The sequence below is a fragment of the Penicillium arizonense genome (genome assembly GCF_001773325.1).
Source record: "Penicillium arizonense strain CBS 141311 chromosome Unknown PENARI_contig042, whole genome shotgun sequence".
In the NCBI taxonomy this organism is placed as follows: Eukaryota; Fungi; Ascomycota; class Eurotiomycetes; order Eurotiales; family Aspergillaceae; genus Penicillium; species Penicillium arizonense.
The window spans coordinates 1,267-15,682 of NW_019173319.1; the positions used below are offsets into that span (position 1 = coordinate 1,267).

The 14,416-nt window shown below is 49.0% G+C and overlaps 5 protein-coding genes across 5 annotated transcripts; 3 read left to right on the top strand and 2 right to left on the bottom strand.

Annotated features, from left to right (window-relative positions):
• Window positions 1–18: 18 nt before the first annotated feature.
• On the top strand, window positions 19–183 carry PENARI_c042G09446 (uncharacterized protein; the record flags this gene model as incomplete). The annotated part of the gene is made up of 1 exon (XM_022637173.1): window positions 19–183. A coding segment is annotated over one exon (165 nt), but the record flags the coding sequence as incomplete, so codon positions are not given.
• Window positions 184–1,653: 1,470 nt separating this feature from the next.
• On the top strand, window positions 1,654–4,753 carry PENARI_c042G00060 (uncharacterized protein; the record flags this gene model as incomplete). Its single annotated transcript, XM_022637144.1, has 6 exons — window positions 1,654–2,289; window positions 2,344–2,731; window positions 3,120–3,204; window positions 3,322–4,004; window positions 4,064–4,383; window positions 4,436–4,753. 6 exons carry the CDS (start codon window positions 1,654–1,656, stop codon window positions 4,751–4,753), a joined length of 2,430 nt encoding a protein of 809 aa, XP_022482982.1.
• A 554-nt stretch (window positions 4,754–5,307) lies between these two features.
• On the top strand, window positions 5,308–6,749 carry PENARI_c042G09096 (putative sister chromatid cohesion protein Dcc1; the record flags this gene model as incomplete). The annotated part of the gene is made up of 4 exons (XM_022637172.1): window positions 5,308–5,426; window positions 5,553–6,304; window positions 6,373–6,539; window positions 6,594–6,749. 4 exons carry the CDS (start codon window positions 5,308–5,310, stop codon window positions 6,747–6,749), a joined length of 1,194 nt encoding a protein of 397 aa, XP_022482958.1.
• A 180-nt stretch (window positions 6,750–6,929) lies between these two features.
• On the bottom strand, window positions 6,930–8,084 carry PENARI_c042G08346 (uncharacterized protein; the record flags this gene model as incomplete). The annotated part of the gene is made up of 1 exon (XM_022637170.1): window positions 6,930–8,084. One exon carries the CDS (start codon window positions 8,082–8,084, stop codon window positions 6,930–6,932), a length of 1,155 nt encoding a protein of 384 aa, XP_022482983.1.
• Window positions 8,085–10,840: 2,756 nt separating this feature from the next.
• Window positions 10,841–11,674, bottom strand: PENARI_c042G04575 (putative mitotic spindle checkpoint protein (Mad2B); the record flags this gene model as incomplete). The annotated part of the gene is made up of 1 exon (XM_022637159.1): window positions 10,841–11,674. One exon carries the CDS (start codon window positions 11,672–11,674, stop codon window positions 10,841–10,843), a length of 834 nt encoding a protein of 277 aa, XP_022482974.1.
• Between the last annotated feature and the right edge of the window lie 2,742 nt (window positions 11,675–14,416).

A 14,416-nucleotide genomic window follows, 5' to 3' on the forward strand; every position in this document is an offset into this window, starting at 1 on the left:
AGGCATCACTCGAGAAGCCGCCACATTGAGACTCATTACCATTGGATCCGCGAGAGAGTTGAAGAAGGCAAAATACGACTCTCTCACGTCGCCGGCGTCTCCAACATTGCTGATGGCCTCACCAAGCCATTAGCAAGACCTGCTTTCGAAGCATTTCGCAACGCATTGGCGTTGAAAGCCTGATTCACCCTGAGAGAGTCGAGCATTTACCTCCTACGTCTCATGCCTTTCTTGAAGACATGGCAGCTTCAATACTGAGGGGGTGTGTTGAGATTCATGGCTTGCTCAGGCATCTCCAGGCATTAAATGCCCGCTTCGCCAAAGCATGAAGCTCATGATCAGCATTCAACCTACCATGTATAGGATAGTTCAGGGGAAATGCTTCACATTAAATAGGATCTCTCCTTCATGAAGGAGAGACCAGACTTAAACCACCTCGTTGGTTCTTGGCAAGAGTTTCCTAGCATCATTCATCGTATTCTCCATTGAAAATTTCAACAGTTTTTGGTGCCTTGGCACTTACATTCGATTATTGCAAACACACCCGATATATTTCTCGTACAACCGCTGAGATCTGAAGTTTGAATAGAAAGAGCACATGATACTTTGGTTAGTGATTACTCTATAAGTGTTTAATTCCCATATGTTGTACATGTACGTAAACTAAAGAAAGTAAGATGGCTAGCTCTATACATAGATCGAGACCTGCGCCCCATTAAATCTTAGTAAACACCGCGAGCCACGGTGTGGCCGTGGCTCGGCTCGCGTTCATGCGCCACAACACTTTTGCTTTTTATCGACTTGTCCTATTTCTGTCTGAAACCCGATGCGTTTGGGATTTTCTTTTTTACCATGTAGCATAAAACGTCATTGTAGCTAACAATAATATGATCTTATGGTTACTTCTCCTGCAGTAAAATACGAGCCGAAGCCGAGAGCTGGGCTAGCTGACTGTTGGTGGTAAGAGACCTAACCTGACAGTGGGGGTGGCCAAAAGTGTCTTGACGCCTCCCGCTCAAACTTGGCGATGTGTCTAACGACGACTAGATCTCTCTAGCCCGGGATCTCGGATCGGCGAAGGGCTTTGAGACGGGAGAAGGTTCAGTCCTACCGCACCATTGTCGCAAACTTCCCATTCAGGATCAGATGCCGATGCCCTGTTGAGTACGAGGTGTATGGGGACCATTGCAAGGATGCTGGCTTGGAATGATTCAAGTATGCCACGCACCGTCAGGCGGAAAGATCATAGGGTATCCTGTAATGCCAACTGGGTCGGTGTTTTTCGCTATTTCGGCACTAAGGCACCACGTCTTCTGTGTTCGCATCTGATTGATCCACTCTGTCGTCTTTCTGGAAAGACACGCCTCAGCCGTGAACTGAGACAAGACACCGCTAAGGTCTGATATAATTCATTGGCTTACCTTCTGCATGAATGGGGCCGGGGTGGAATTTTTAGATCCTACCGTCTAATGGTGCCTATACTTTTTGACTACGCTTTGGACCCTCCTGCAGCCCTTTCTTTCTTTTCTTAATTACTTTGTCACGCAATACCCCATTGTCTGCTTTTCTTATATAATTGGAATATCGGCAGAAATTCCACCGGGAATCTCCACTGTTTTGCCCTCAAGAGAATCTTGCCTGAAACCTGGCGCCATGGGAACACCACTTACAGGGACGGTCATTATTACCGGAGGCAATGGACTACTGGGCTCAGAGATCGCCATTGAGATTGCAAAAAAGCAACCATTTGTGCATCTATTATTGACGGCCCGGGATATACGGACCGATGATGTCCGGGACCTCATCGGAAAGATCCGATTAATCGGCCCAAGATCGATTGAGGTTCTCACTCTTGATCTGACCGATCTGAAATCAGTGGCCAGCTTTGCCAAATCTACAGTCGACCGGGTCCGATTTAAAGACATTCCGCCCGTGACCAGCCTGATTCACTCTGCTGTCGCCACATCATACGTTGTTGACGACCTCACCTCTGATGGCTACGACCCAGTGTATCAAACAAATTGCCTGTCGCCGTTCTTATTGACTATCGGACTCCTTGAGGCGTTCCGTGCCGGCGATGGTACACCAAAAGGTGGAGCGAAGGTGATCAACATTGGATGTTCAGCAGCAACATCGTGTGGACGATTGGATTATTTCGACCGCGACCATGGAAGACACGACCGACAACCTGGAACATCACTGAGTGCAAAAGAAGGCAACATTCGATTTGGAAGCAGCAAATTAATAGCCAGTGTCGCATTATATGCATTGCGACGGAGCTTGATTTGGGTAAGTTGCAACTTGCAACCCCCTATGTTCTTGACATGTTACTGACCTATATAGACTGGACACATATCGCTAGATATCTTCACACTGGATCCAGGGGGCATGACTGGCCCAAGCAACCTGCGGACTGGGGCCCCCATGTCCGTCAAAGTCGCACACCAGACTCGGACCGGACTTCGGCCTTTCCTGCGCATGGTATCCCGAAGCTCCATGAACAAAGCCAGTGTTCCAGCCAAAGCGATTGCCAGAGTCGCATTCCATACCGACTCGGTGGAGAACTGGCAAAAGGAACGCTACTTTATACTTGATAACGACTACGAGGCCGCATCCGTCATGGCGAGCTTGCGTGATGGAGAGAGAATGAACACCTTGTTACTACAGATGATGGGACAGGTTGATGTGGAAACAAAGGAGATTGATTCTCCTCCTGTTCGTCCTCGAATGAGTATGTTCTCACCTCCGACGATTGCATTGTGAGAGCGTCACTCCCAAAATTAGCATAGCATAGCATAGCATAGCATAGCATATTTGAGATTTGTACATAAGCGAATTTAATTCCAATTGGCTAAATCAGATCTGACATATTATGTAGTAGTTAGAAAACACGAAGTATGCAATCCAGGGGTCTGCAAGCGGTTGTCCGGATTCGGAGGCAACTTCCTGGACCGTGTGTTACTCTCACGGGCACTTTTTCTATCTCACTTTTCTCTCTTTGTTTTCTTCAATTGAAAATTTCACATCTTCTCAAGCTGGATAAACCCGGGGCTGCGACTAGGCTCCCCGGCCACCAACTTCTTGGCCCCCGACATAAGCGCCGTGACGGGTCGTGATAGCTCCCGCAGTCATGAACAGGCACGTCCTGGAAAAGGGCCACTCTGCCTACCCTATCGGCTCGGCCTTCTCCATTTCACCAAATAGGTAAGCGAGACCCTGCATGGACGAGTTCGCGCATTTTAACCGAGAGCTCTCGGAGCTTGCCGTGACACCCATGTCCGATCGCGAAGCTTGAAGTCGGGACTAATTAGCCTCACCCAGATTCCAGCCTCGCTCCCAACCCGCCCTCCGACGCCGCCGACAGCTTTTCCAGCGATTATGCCTCCTCGCTGGAGTGTCCCTGGTCCTCGTTCTCCTCATCTTCCCTTCCTGGCGCGCCGCCATCCTGCCGACGATCTCGCTCGGTCTACTCTCCTCCACCGAAGATCTGCACCTACAAACGGTCCGTTATTATGATTTATCGCAAGTGCAGGGCTCGGAGAAGGGCTGGGAACGCGGAGAGCGTGTCCTGATGTGCACCCCGCTGCGGGATGCCGCGTCGCATCTTCCAATGTTCTTCTCGCATCTGCGGAACCTCACATACCCCCACAACCTGATCGATCTGGCTTTCCTGGTGTCTGACTCCCAGGATGAAACCCTGGGCATGCTGTCGCGCATGCTGGAAGAGGTGCAGAATGACCCTGACCCGACGATGTCGTTTGGCGAGATATCAGTGATCCAGAAGGACTTCGGACAAAAGGTCCAGCAGGATGTGGAAAGTCGTCATGGGTTCGAGGCCCAGGCCAATCGTCGCAAGCTGATGGCGCAGGCTAGGAATTGGTTGCTGAGTGCGACTTTGCGCCCGACTCATAGCTGGGTCTATTGGAGAGATGCGGACGTGGAGACCGCCCCGTTTACCATCATTGAGGACTTAATGCGGCACAATAAGGATGTCACTGTTCCTAGTGAGTTGCTACTTCTCGTGCTGGAGGGTTGGTTATATGCTAACTGGGGTCGTTTGCAGATGTTTGGCGACCGCTTCCGGATTGGCTGGGTGGAGAGCAGCCGTATGACCTGAATTCATGGCAGGAATCGGAGACTGCCCTGGCGCTGGCAGATACTCTAGACGAGGATGCCGTGATCGTGGAAGGATACGCCGAGTACGCTACGTGGCGGCCTCACCTCGCCTACCTCCGGGATCCCTATGGTGATCCGGACATGGAGATGGAATTGGACGGCATTGGCGGTGTCAGTATCTTGGCCAAGGCTAGGGTCTTCCGTGCAGGTGTCCATTTCCCGGCATTTAGCTTTGAAAAGCATGCCGAGACCGAAGGGTTTGGCAAGGTAAGGCATTGTGATTCCAGAAATGACTGGTACAGTGGCTAATGTTACCTAGATGGCCAAGCGCATGAAGTTCTCGGTCATTGGACTGCCACATTATACTATTTGGCATCTTTATGAGCCTAGCGTTGATGATCTCCGGCACATGGAAGAAATGGAGCGGGAGCGATTGGCTCGCGAGCGGGAAGAACAGGAGCGCGCTGAACAAAAGGACGGCACCCAGTCCAAGCCCCAGGACTCGGGCACCGACGGTGAATTCGTGAAAGGATCCGCCGATGGCCCAGCTGCCAAACCCGAAAAGGATGCAAAAGATCATCATGAGTCTTCCCAGCAAGTTGAGAAGATCCATAACATCCCAAAAGCGAAGCGATGATCCAAGCTACGAACGAACACCGCCTCACCATCTCTTTCCACTGAAGAGGCCTGAGTATCATCCTGCCAAATTTCACATTGCATTTCCACAGGTAATTTAGCCGATCCCCTGCAACTCAACATGCGGCCTGACCGTGATTCATACGAGATTCATACGACACATCTTTCATGCAAGGGACTATTTGCTTTAGACTGCGGGCGCATTTATGCCTAAGCTCGAAGGAGCTTTGGTTTCGGGGTTTCATTCGTGTATATGCTTTTTATTATCTTTGGGTGGTCATTTCTCTTTTTTATGGAGTACAAGCATACCGGTTGGCGTAGCATTGAGAGAACTAATTTGGTCATCCAAAGCAACATTGAAGATTTGATTCATTATCCTGTATCATTCAGTATGATTAGATCCAAATTAATGTTCAATGCAATGGACCAAGTGCAATGTGGAAGATGTCAAAGTCGAAGTAGATGTTAAGCGGTGGTCCGTGTGCACCCACTTCGCGTCGCGTTCAATTTCACCTCTTCCCTTGCACTTGGATCTTTGCAATCCATTACCCAGCAATGGCCACGCAAGTCTCGCGCAGTATCCTCTTTACACATACTCGCCCTCAGCAGGGGTTCCGGTTGCTGGAATTGACCCCAGAGCTGGAAGAACTACTGACATCGAAAGATGCCCCAGCGTAAGTCAAGAACGCGATTGAATCGAACCGCTCCCCAAGCAGCCCAGAACCCCCAATCAATACCCCAATACAACCCTACAATGCTTCTCCACAATGCACAACCTCATACTAACCAACCACCCACAGACTCGAACTCAAATCTCCCTCAACAGCCCTCGCCCAAGCAGTAATCGATCCAAGCGCACAAGACTATGTAAACCTCTGCACACCAACACAAACCTACCGAATCCGCCAAGTCCAATCCTCAAACTCAATCCACATCCTCCGCCCCAGCAATGGCGAGATCTCAAAAGCAGACATAAAAGTCGTCGAAGAAGAAGCCGGCGATGAAGGAACCCTAAACCTCCCCGACGAAGCAGTCACCACAATCGCAAAATGCTCCTCAACACTAGAACTGCACATCCCACCCGGCGGATTCTCCGCAATCCCATTCCTGGAAAAGAGCCTGCGGCTGTATGACCGTCGCAGTGATGACGACGGAGATATAGCTATGGATGATTCTGCCGCGTCAATGGACCCTCTGGATGCTGCTGCTGTGCGAAAGATTAGGGAGGGGGTTTGGGTGGATATACCTGTGTCGCGGGCGCAGTGTGAACTGGGCTGGATGGAGCTTTGTGCGTTTGTGGATGCTGGCGAAGAGGTCGGGTGTTGGCGGCCGTCGGCGCGCGCGCGGTTAGGTGTTTGGAGGCGGTTGGTTGAGGGGGCTGTTTTGCAGGGGATTGATCTTGAGAAACAGTTCCTTGTGGGGGATTTATGGAAGTCGGTTCTTGATGAGGATGAGGCGGCTGAGCCGCCGTTTCCGCGCGCGTTGCTTGAGGCTGTTGTTAGGCGGATTTGTGTTGTTGATGAGCGGCCTGCTTTGGCGGATGAGGTCAAATGTGAGTTGTTGGGCTGGGCTCAATGTGTTCTTATTGCGAGTTGCTGATTTGTTTGTTCTTTCGTTTAGGGGCGAGCTTTGATAAGGTTGAGTGTGCGCAGTGGGTTGGGGAGACTTATTTAGCTGCTATTGCGCCTGGGGCTTCGTCCGCTATTGGGAGAAGCGACTTCCTTCGTGCGTGGAAGGATTGTCTGCCTGAACCGTGGAGAGGAGAGGCCGTTTTGTCCAAGTTGACCGTAAGTCACTTCCAGTTGACGGTTTGTTTGTTTACATGGCTAACTCGACTGTAGAATGGTTGCTACAAGAGCCCTGACCCTACGACTATACACTTTGTCGAGCCCTCTCAGCGGGAGCAGAACAGCAAGGCTGCTCCTACTGGGCCAGCTGCAGCTGCAAAGGCTAAGAATACCAGAAATTGGCACGAGTTGCTTAAAGTCCGCCGCTGAAGAGCCAGTACGCCGATGCGTTGAAATGCCATATCATCTAATCTATGATGTCGAGCGTGTCTAGAAACATCATGATCACATCTGCCGCCCAAGATCGCCTGGAGCTCCGCATTTCGAAGTGCGAAGAACTGTTTGAAAGCAAAGAAACAAACCCCGAAATGATATCGAATGAATGAATGATCAACACCAGGCGTACTTCTCATTCAGCCACCACTCCACATCCTTACCCAATCCATCCTCCGAACCGGTCCAACGCAAGCTAGCGATGCTATCCTTCTCGCGGTGTACAAGCTCGGCTTTCGGGTCGACCAAGGTCATAGCCTTCTGCAAGAGGGGGGTCGGATTCCAGAATTCCACCTTGCTCATGTTCCACTCGTGTGCTTCGTGCTGAGCTCGTCGAAGGATGGAAGCCATGGCTTTAATTATGGCCTGCTCTTCTGCCGGCGATGTGGGGTCATCATAAACCCACCGAAGAATGTAGAGAACATTGTCCTCGGGCGTTTCTCCAAAGTTGCGGTTCCAAGCGCAGTACACGCGAGCCTGGTCATTTCCAGCACCCTTGACGACCGGCGGGGACCGTTCGGGAAGCAGCTTCTCAGCAAAGAACTCCTCTCGGGCCCAATGCCACACAAAATGGTCAAAGTCAGGCAAAATAGCAATCTTAGCCTTGGACGACTTCAGCGATGCCACACGCATCTGATCCCGCAGCTTAGCAAGGACAGCCTCGCTACAAACAGTCTGCTGAACATCCTTAGCAAAAAGATCCCTCGTCACATCCCCTCCATCCACAGCACTCTCCATAGCCGGCAAAGACATATGCGAAGACAAGAAAGGCCTCCACCCAAACTGAGCATAAAACTTCTTCCCAATATCCGAAAAGAGTACAGTAAACAGCGACTTCCGCCGACTCTCCTCCTCCATCTCCCACGTATCAAGCTTAAGCCTCAACTCCTCAAACATCCTCTTAGCATATCCCTTCCCCCGGAATTCAGGCCGGCAGTAGACACTCCCCACGCCGTGGGTAGCCACATCCTCCACGTGGCCATCATGCGCCATCAGCGCCTTTTTGCGGTAGGACTCGCACGAGCTGAGGATTGTGCGGCCGCCGACGGGCTCGTTGCGGTCCACGAGGATCCAGCATGTCAGTCCGTCGCGGGTTAGTCGCTGTTGCATGAGATGGTCCTCACGCTCTATGTACGTTTCAACATCTAGCGGGCCCTTCCAAGCTACGCTGTTTAGCTTGATTGAGGCTATGCGCTCTGCTGGTGTTGCCGGAACCAGGATTAGATCTGGTGACTCCCCTGCTGGGAGGTCAGGGACCGCTGCGGCGATCATAGTGGTGGTTTGGTGTTCGGGGTGTGGGGTTTGTGTTTGTGGTTGTGTCTGATGTTATGTCAAGACGTGTAGATGATGACGTCCGTCAGGTACCCCTGTGTAGCAACCGACAGATCTCGGTGTAACTGTGAGTGCCGTACGAAGTAGTAGTCAACGTGAAGTATTTGCAAGATATCGAAGATGTTTTTCTCTCTAAAAAAGAGGGAAAGAGGAAGAGGAAAGAAGTAGTCCGGGTATGACAGGTATCCGACGGGAGTCCGACCAAAGAAAAGAAAAATCCGGGGTTCAAAACGGATAGTGGCTCCGGCGATTGAGAACCATGTGTAGACATCGTCACTTTCCACGGCCACCCCCTATTGTATATACTCATATACCTCCTCAATTTACGTACATTTCTTCTCCGTGACTCTGGTCACGCGAATCAATCATCTACCAACCAAACCCGATGTCTTTCCCCCCTCATCTGCATTTCGCGTCGTGATCCGGGCCGGAGTCGCCTGCTCTACACGTAAGAAAGCGGCGCCGTGTTTCTCTTTGTCACCGGCCCGACGGCAAGCGAGGACAAGCGAGGATGTTGCATTTATTTCTGGGTTCTTGACGTAAGTGATGCTTTTGGCTGAGGGGCGGAGGGTTTGGAGGGGTCATGTGAGGCCTTGGCGATTATGTCATTTGTTTTGCGGGGTTCCATGAAGTTTATCTATATGTTTGAGGTCTTTATACATGTAGTCACGTTTTGAGACGTAGAGTGGGTGAGGAACTTTGTTCTATGGTCATCTGCTTTCGAGGTTGACGCGGTTAGATATGTGAAACACAACTGATCGGTGCTTAAAATAACTCTGTCTGCAGGTCGAGTCTTAGTACTCCGGTTTCATCATTTGTTGGGATTAGTGTATTGTTAATATGACCGAGGTTTCTATATCTAAGAAGGTGAGATGATAGATGGGTAAGTATGAAAAGACGCCATGGCTACTGGATTAGTACTAGAATGAAGAATGAAGGAAGCTTAATAGTAAGAAAGCTAAGTGGCTGGATCCATAGTCCAATATAAACATCAACATTACATTATCTTTAAAATTTAGAGCCAAATCGAGCACCTGATTTTGGCAAGTTTCTATCATGAAGCAAGTAAAGCCCGGTGCTATCTGAAAGAGACATCCCTTCTCCTTCTCGGTCTCTCAGAGATCTCAAGACCAAGAACAGCATCAAAACAAACTCAGTGATAAACTGGATCATTATTGTCTCGTTCACATCAAAGGTCGGATCTGGGATATGAATGAATCCTACCCTAGGTCTACTCACTACTCTCGGCAATTATCTGCTCTTAAAAGCCCAAAGTCGCTACTATTCGCCATTTCTAGTCCGCTACGATCGAAGTATGCTCTTTCAGTCAGGCCACGGAATTATCACTGACAGCCGACTAAAACAGCTGGGGGTACAAGTCTGTTCACCAAGCCTCAAGCATTTTAAATGGTTTTATCAAACATATCTGTGATAGTTACTCTGAAGTGGCTACACGTACATGCTTGTACTTCACTAGTTCAGTATATGATGTCATCGGACTCCCGATGTCGGTCTACACGCGTCTCTCCTTTCGTAGTGAAGATATCAGGGGTCACCCCCTATAAGGTACCAGAAGTTAGCCTGAACACCTGTTTATCAAGCCGGGGCCGACTATTGCCGCTTAGTTCGAGCCAAAAATAGCATAATTCAACAGTTAGCGGGTGGTAGCTTGTGTTTAGATGGCAATCGTATATGAACCAGTTATTGTTTCCCGAGCGTTTCCCTCGGCAAATGAAGCAAGTATATCGCCTAGCAATCTCTCTTCGAACATATTGATTAACCCATGCTGGATATCTGACTGGCTAGTTTACTTACATGGTCAAACCCCTAAGGCCAAGAGCCTATCAAGGGCCTATTTTTCATCAGCCTGGTCCAGAGTATTAAGGGGACAGAAGCGGTCATAGATAGAACAAGTCAATGCAGATGAAAGACGAGAAAGAAAGTCGAACCAAGAGTAGAACACGACATATAACGTTACGGCATAAAGCCCCGAATCTCAAGTTCTTTCTTTTCACGGGATTCACTGGGCTCATCAGCATAAAGGAACGGGCAAGAAACGCAGGAAAGGTAAGACGACATTGGGAACTAGTTGCTAGATAGTTGAATTGGCTAGAAAAGAGAATCATGTAGTTGGAGATTTCAACAAAGGAGACGAATGAAATACAACAGAAAAATGGGAGATGGTATGACAAAAAAGAGGCCGGACCGCAGCAAAAAGATCAGCGAGGAGAGAGAACCCAAGGGATCAAGCACACAAAAAGATGCAAATGGAGTAAACGAGAAGATATAAAAAAGCAGGGTAAAAAGGTAATGAAGGATGGAGAAGGAGCGTCATGAAAATGAGAATGGGGAAGAGCAGGGGGGAGATAAAGAATCACTTGGGAATGAAGCACATAATAAAAAGGAAAGATATGAACCTGATCTATGTAAGTAAATGCCATGCGAGTCCCAAAAATCGTCCGCTCCCCGTTTTATATATTTGCGCCACTTCTTGCGGACGGCAGTTCCAGAATTTCCTTCGTCCATCATGTATGTTCGATCATTGGTCACGCTAAATCAAGAATGAGACAGAAATTGGGTGTGGACAGGAGATAAAAAAAAGGGAGGAAGTAGAGGTGTAAGAGGGAAAAGAAAGAGATAACAGCAGAACACAGATTCCCCCCAAGGCCTGAAACAAATATCAGATAATCTCGAGTTCAAGGTGGCTGCTCTGAGTCCACCGGTTCGTTAAACTTCTGCCGTGCCTCTTCTACCCACAACTCCAACCGAAGCTCTCCTGCTTCGACGCGTCGTACCGGTACTGTTTTGGCACGGCCATTCGAGACCCTGGGGGGTGGCTGCTGGGGCTCGCCGTTGCGCAATTTCGAGACGGAAAATGGTGCTGTGCACGATCGGAGGTGCACCTTGCCTGGTTCCGCCACAATCCAAGTTTGTTCTTCCTTGGTAGTTCCCGCGGGTGGTAGTGCGTCTTCGCGCACTTCGATGCAGACGGTGAAACTGAACTCGTCATCGCGGGGCAATGGGGTCAGTCGGGCACACGCTGAGGCGAGTCTCGCTAGGCAAGCCCGAAATTGTGCCTCGAGGTCGACCGACGTTGGTGCGGGGCCCCGGTCCGAGACAGGGGCACCTGGCTTGGATGAATCTTCATTTCTGTCTTCAAATGTGGTGTTCACCTCTCCCGCGGGGGCACGCGGGAAGCCCGACAGATCAAAGGCATATCGTTCGAGTGGCTGATTTGTGCGAAGAGATGAAATGATGATACTGACTGCGGTGATTGTGCCTTTTAAGATCTCCGTTCCGACTGCGATCGATGCATCGTTGATATAGTCACACACTTTCGGGTGACGAGATTGCCGGACGGGATAATTGTATGCCCGGACGGGGAGGAAAGTTGCGCGCGGATAGACGGAGCGCAGAAATAGTATTTGATGAACGGAAACGGTGAGGAAGTTGGTGAAGGAGGCCGCTAGCGCCGACTGGTTGGTGGGCAGCGATTTGGTAGCAGGGACCGGGGCGGAGAAGGTGGTCATGGTGGTGGTACTACTGCTCTCACTGGCAATCGGCATTGCCGTCGAACGATCGGATATCGTTTCCACGGGGAGGGTGTTCTTGTCGGAGTCTCGAAGAATCTGAATGTTCCACCCTGAAGCTAATCATCGCTCTGCCTTTCTAATCCATTGGTCAACACCTGATATTATGTTTGTTTTTGTCTTGTTTTTTTTTTTCAAGCCAAGCCAAGCCACTTTTTGGGGTTCCCCGATACTCCGGCCAGCGACACACGGTGATCGAGAGAAAAGGCTGAGGAGATCAGGATGAGTCCAGCGACGAGCAAGTAGGCCTCGACAAGGTAGAGAAAAGAGAAGGGTGTGTGGGGGGTAGTAAAAAGGATGATGTGGGTTGGAGGGAGGGGGGGAGGAACCGAGACGTACGCTTGGGTGGACAAAACGACAAGTATAAGCAAACCTCAAAGCATGAGGGCTGGAACGATAGAATTTCCCGAGCGACGATCCCAAGTGCAAAGTGATCACTTTTTAGAATTTAGAGTCCCTTGGGGGGGTGGAGGGGAGGAGGAGGGGAAAGCGAAAGGAGGGGGAGTTTTTGGCGAGAGAGGGAAACCCTGAAAGGGGAAAATCAAACAAGGCTCCCAGGCAGTACGAAAAAGAAAAAAGACTAGGAAGTAATGGAGATGAATCGACTGGTTGATTGACGATGTACCTCACTCTCTCTCATCGAGGGGAAAAGCAGAAGAAAGGCGGACTAAGGTAGGTTGGTAAAAGGTCACGGTTCCCGTCACGTGGTTGCGTCATGGGTTGGCCTTGCAGAATCCACAACTACACTAAGTACATGAGGATATTTGTTTTATAGTTCTATATTGCTATATTATTATACATTTAACATATCTATCTTGATAGTTCCTCTCTTAGGGTTGTGTGAAGAAGAAGAAGAAAAAAAAAAGAAAAATACAGAATCCAGGGTAATGTATGGAGAAAGGAAGCACACAGTTTTTTGTTCCCCACTGCTTTTAAGGATCGCCAAGCGAGAAAAAAAAGGAATATAGCCTTGGAAACATGGAACCAATGAAAGAACTGACGGGGTATAGCCGAGCAGAAATTAATAGCTTATCCTTGTGCGCTCAGGTACCTGAGTATAGTATATATTTTCTACATATTAGGACAATATCGGTGTACATGAGAAAGCGCAGGCACCAGTATCAAGGTGTACTGTACTGCATAATACGCCTCTTACCGATGATCTTCCAACACTGACGGCAGTGGCGGTAGACAAGGGTACACTACCCGGCAATCCTACCATCCGTATGGCTATAAGAAAATATGGCATCTTACAGATTATCAATCCCTTCCATCTGTTTCTATGTGTGATCGTCAGGCCTTACCGTATTCCGAGATTTACCTTTAGAGGGGCATATGGGTACATAATCCGCACAAAGTACAATATGAAGTATGATGCCCCTACCATTGTTACCCGGCATTTTCTTCAGGATAATATTATTTCCGTAACTCAGTCCTACACTGTCTACTCCCACTCTTCCCAATCGGTGGAACTCCTTCTTTTCCGAAAGATCACCCAATAAGACTGATCAGAGGGATCAGAGCTTGCATCTCAAAGCTCGAGCCAGTTCGGGAGACCCATACAGGCAAGTTTGTATGGCGGAAGTCTCTAAATGGTAAAAGGTGGTGGTTCGGTCTGTCAATGGGCCATGTCCACTTGATCCCCGAGCCCCGAAAGAAACCCTTAGAATGGATTTAGACTATCGGGAGTTCCCATGCTCAATTTCCGGAGGACGCCATTGGATAGAGGAGGGATGAGTCTGTAGTCTTAAATTAAGTCATCCAACTTTCCCACAATCCTTCTCTGACACATCCTAACCTTCTCCAAGCAAGGAGCAAAAGAACCTACACATGTGGCGGAGTCGACCCCCTGTCAAGGGATCATTTCACACCGTCCATAATTTTGCTTCCTCCTTAGACAACTGCTTGGATAGTGCAGATCGGAGTGATCTCCCGCTTCCAAGACGAATCGCGCGTGTCTAATTTTATAGCTGTTGCTTGTTCCCCAACTTTGTCCCACGTATGAGTCTACTGAGCCATAGTTGAACGGGCATTTGTAAAGAGAGGGCTAGAGAGACCGAAGTAATAGATGTTACGTGTACTTGAAATGACAAGACACTGTATATGTACAACCGAAGCAAGTCCCATTTTCCATTGAATTTTAGTATTGACCGGACTTGTAGATGCTTGCGGATTTTTAGGTCTTGTGGAATTATTTGAGCAACTATATGTTTCTATTTCAAGTAGACATACGTAACTCCCCATTCTTGACATTTTGTTCACTTTTGTTTGATCAAAACTAATGTATGTTCGATCTACGCCCTAAATATCCTCAGCAATACCGACGGGATTGCGGCCATCACCGCATTGCATTGCGCAGTACTTGTCCTTATATTTGCAGTAACCAATTTATTTGTGTCTACACTTTTTACTATGGTCATTTCACCTCCTGCTTTTTGTCTTTCAATCCACGAAAACTATACAAGAAAGTATAGTTAAAAACAAACGAGAGGGGTATAGGCCAGTCGATATTGTCGTGGCCACCGTTGTATATCCAACACCGCCTTCTTCTTACTGCCCCTCCTCCGCGTCTCCTTATCTGAGACGCGCAAAACATCAGAACCTCATTACAATTTGGACGCATTGGCCTCGAGCCAATTTTCCTTTCACCCCTAACCCGACTTCACATATCACATCTCCGTC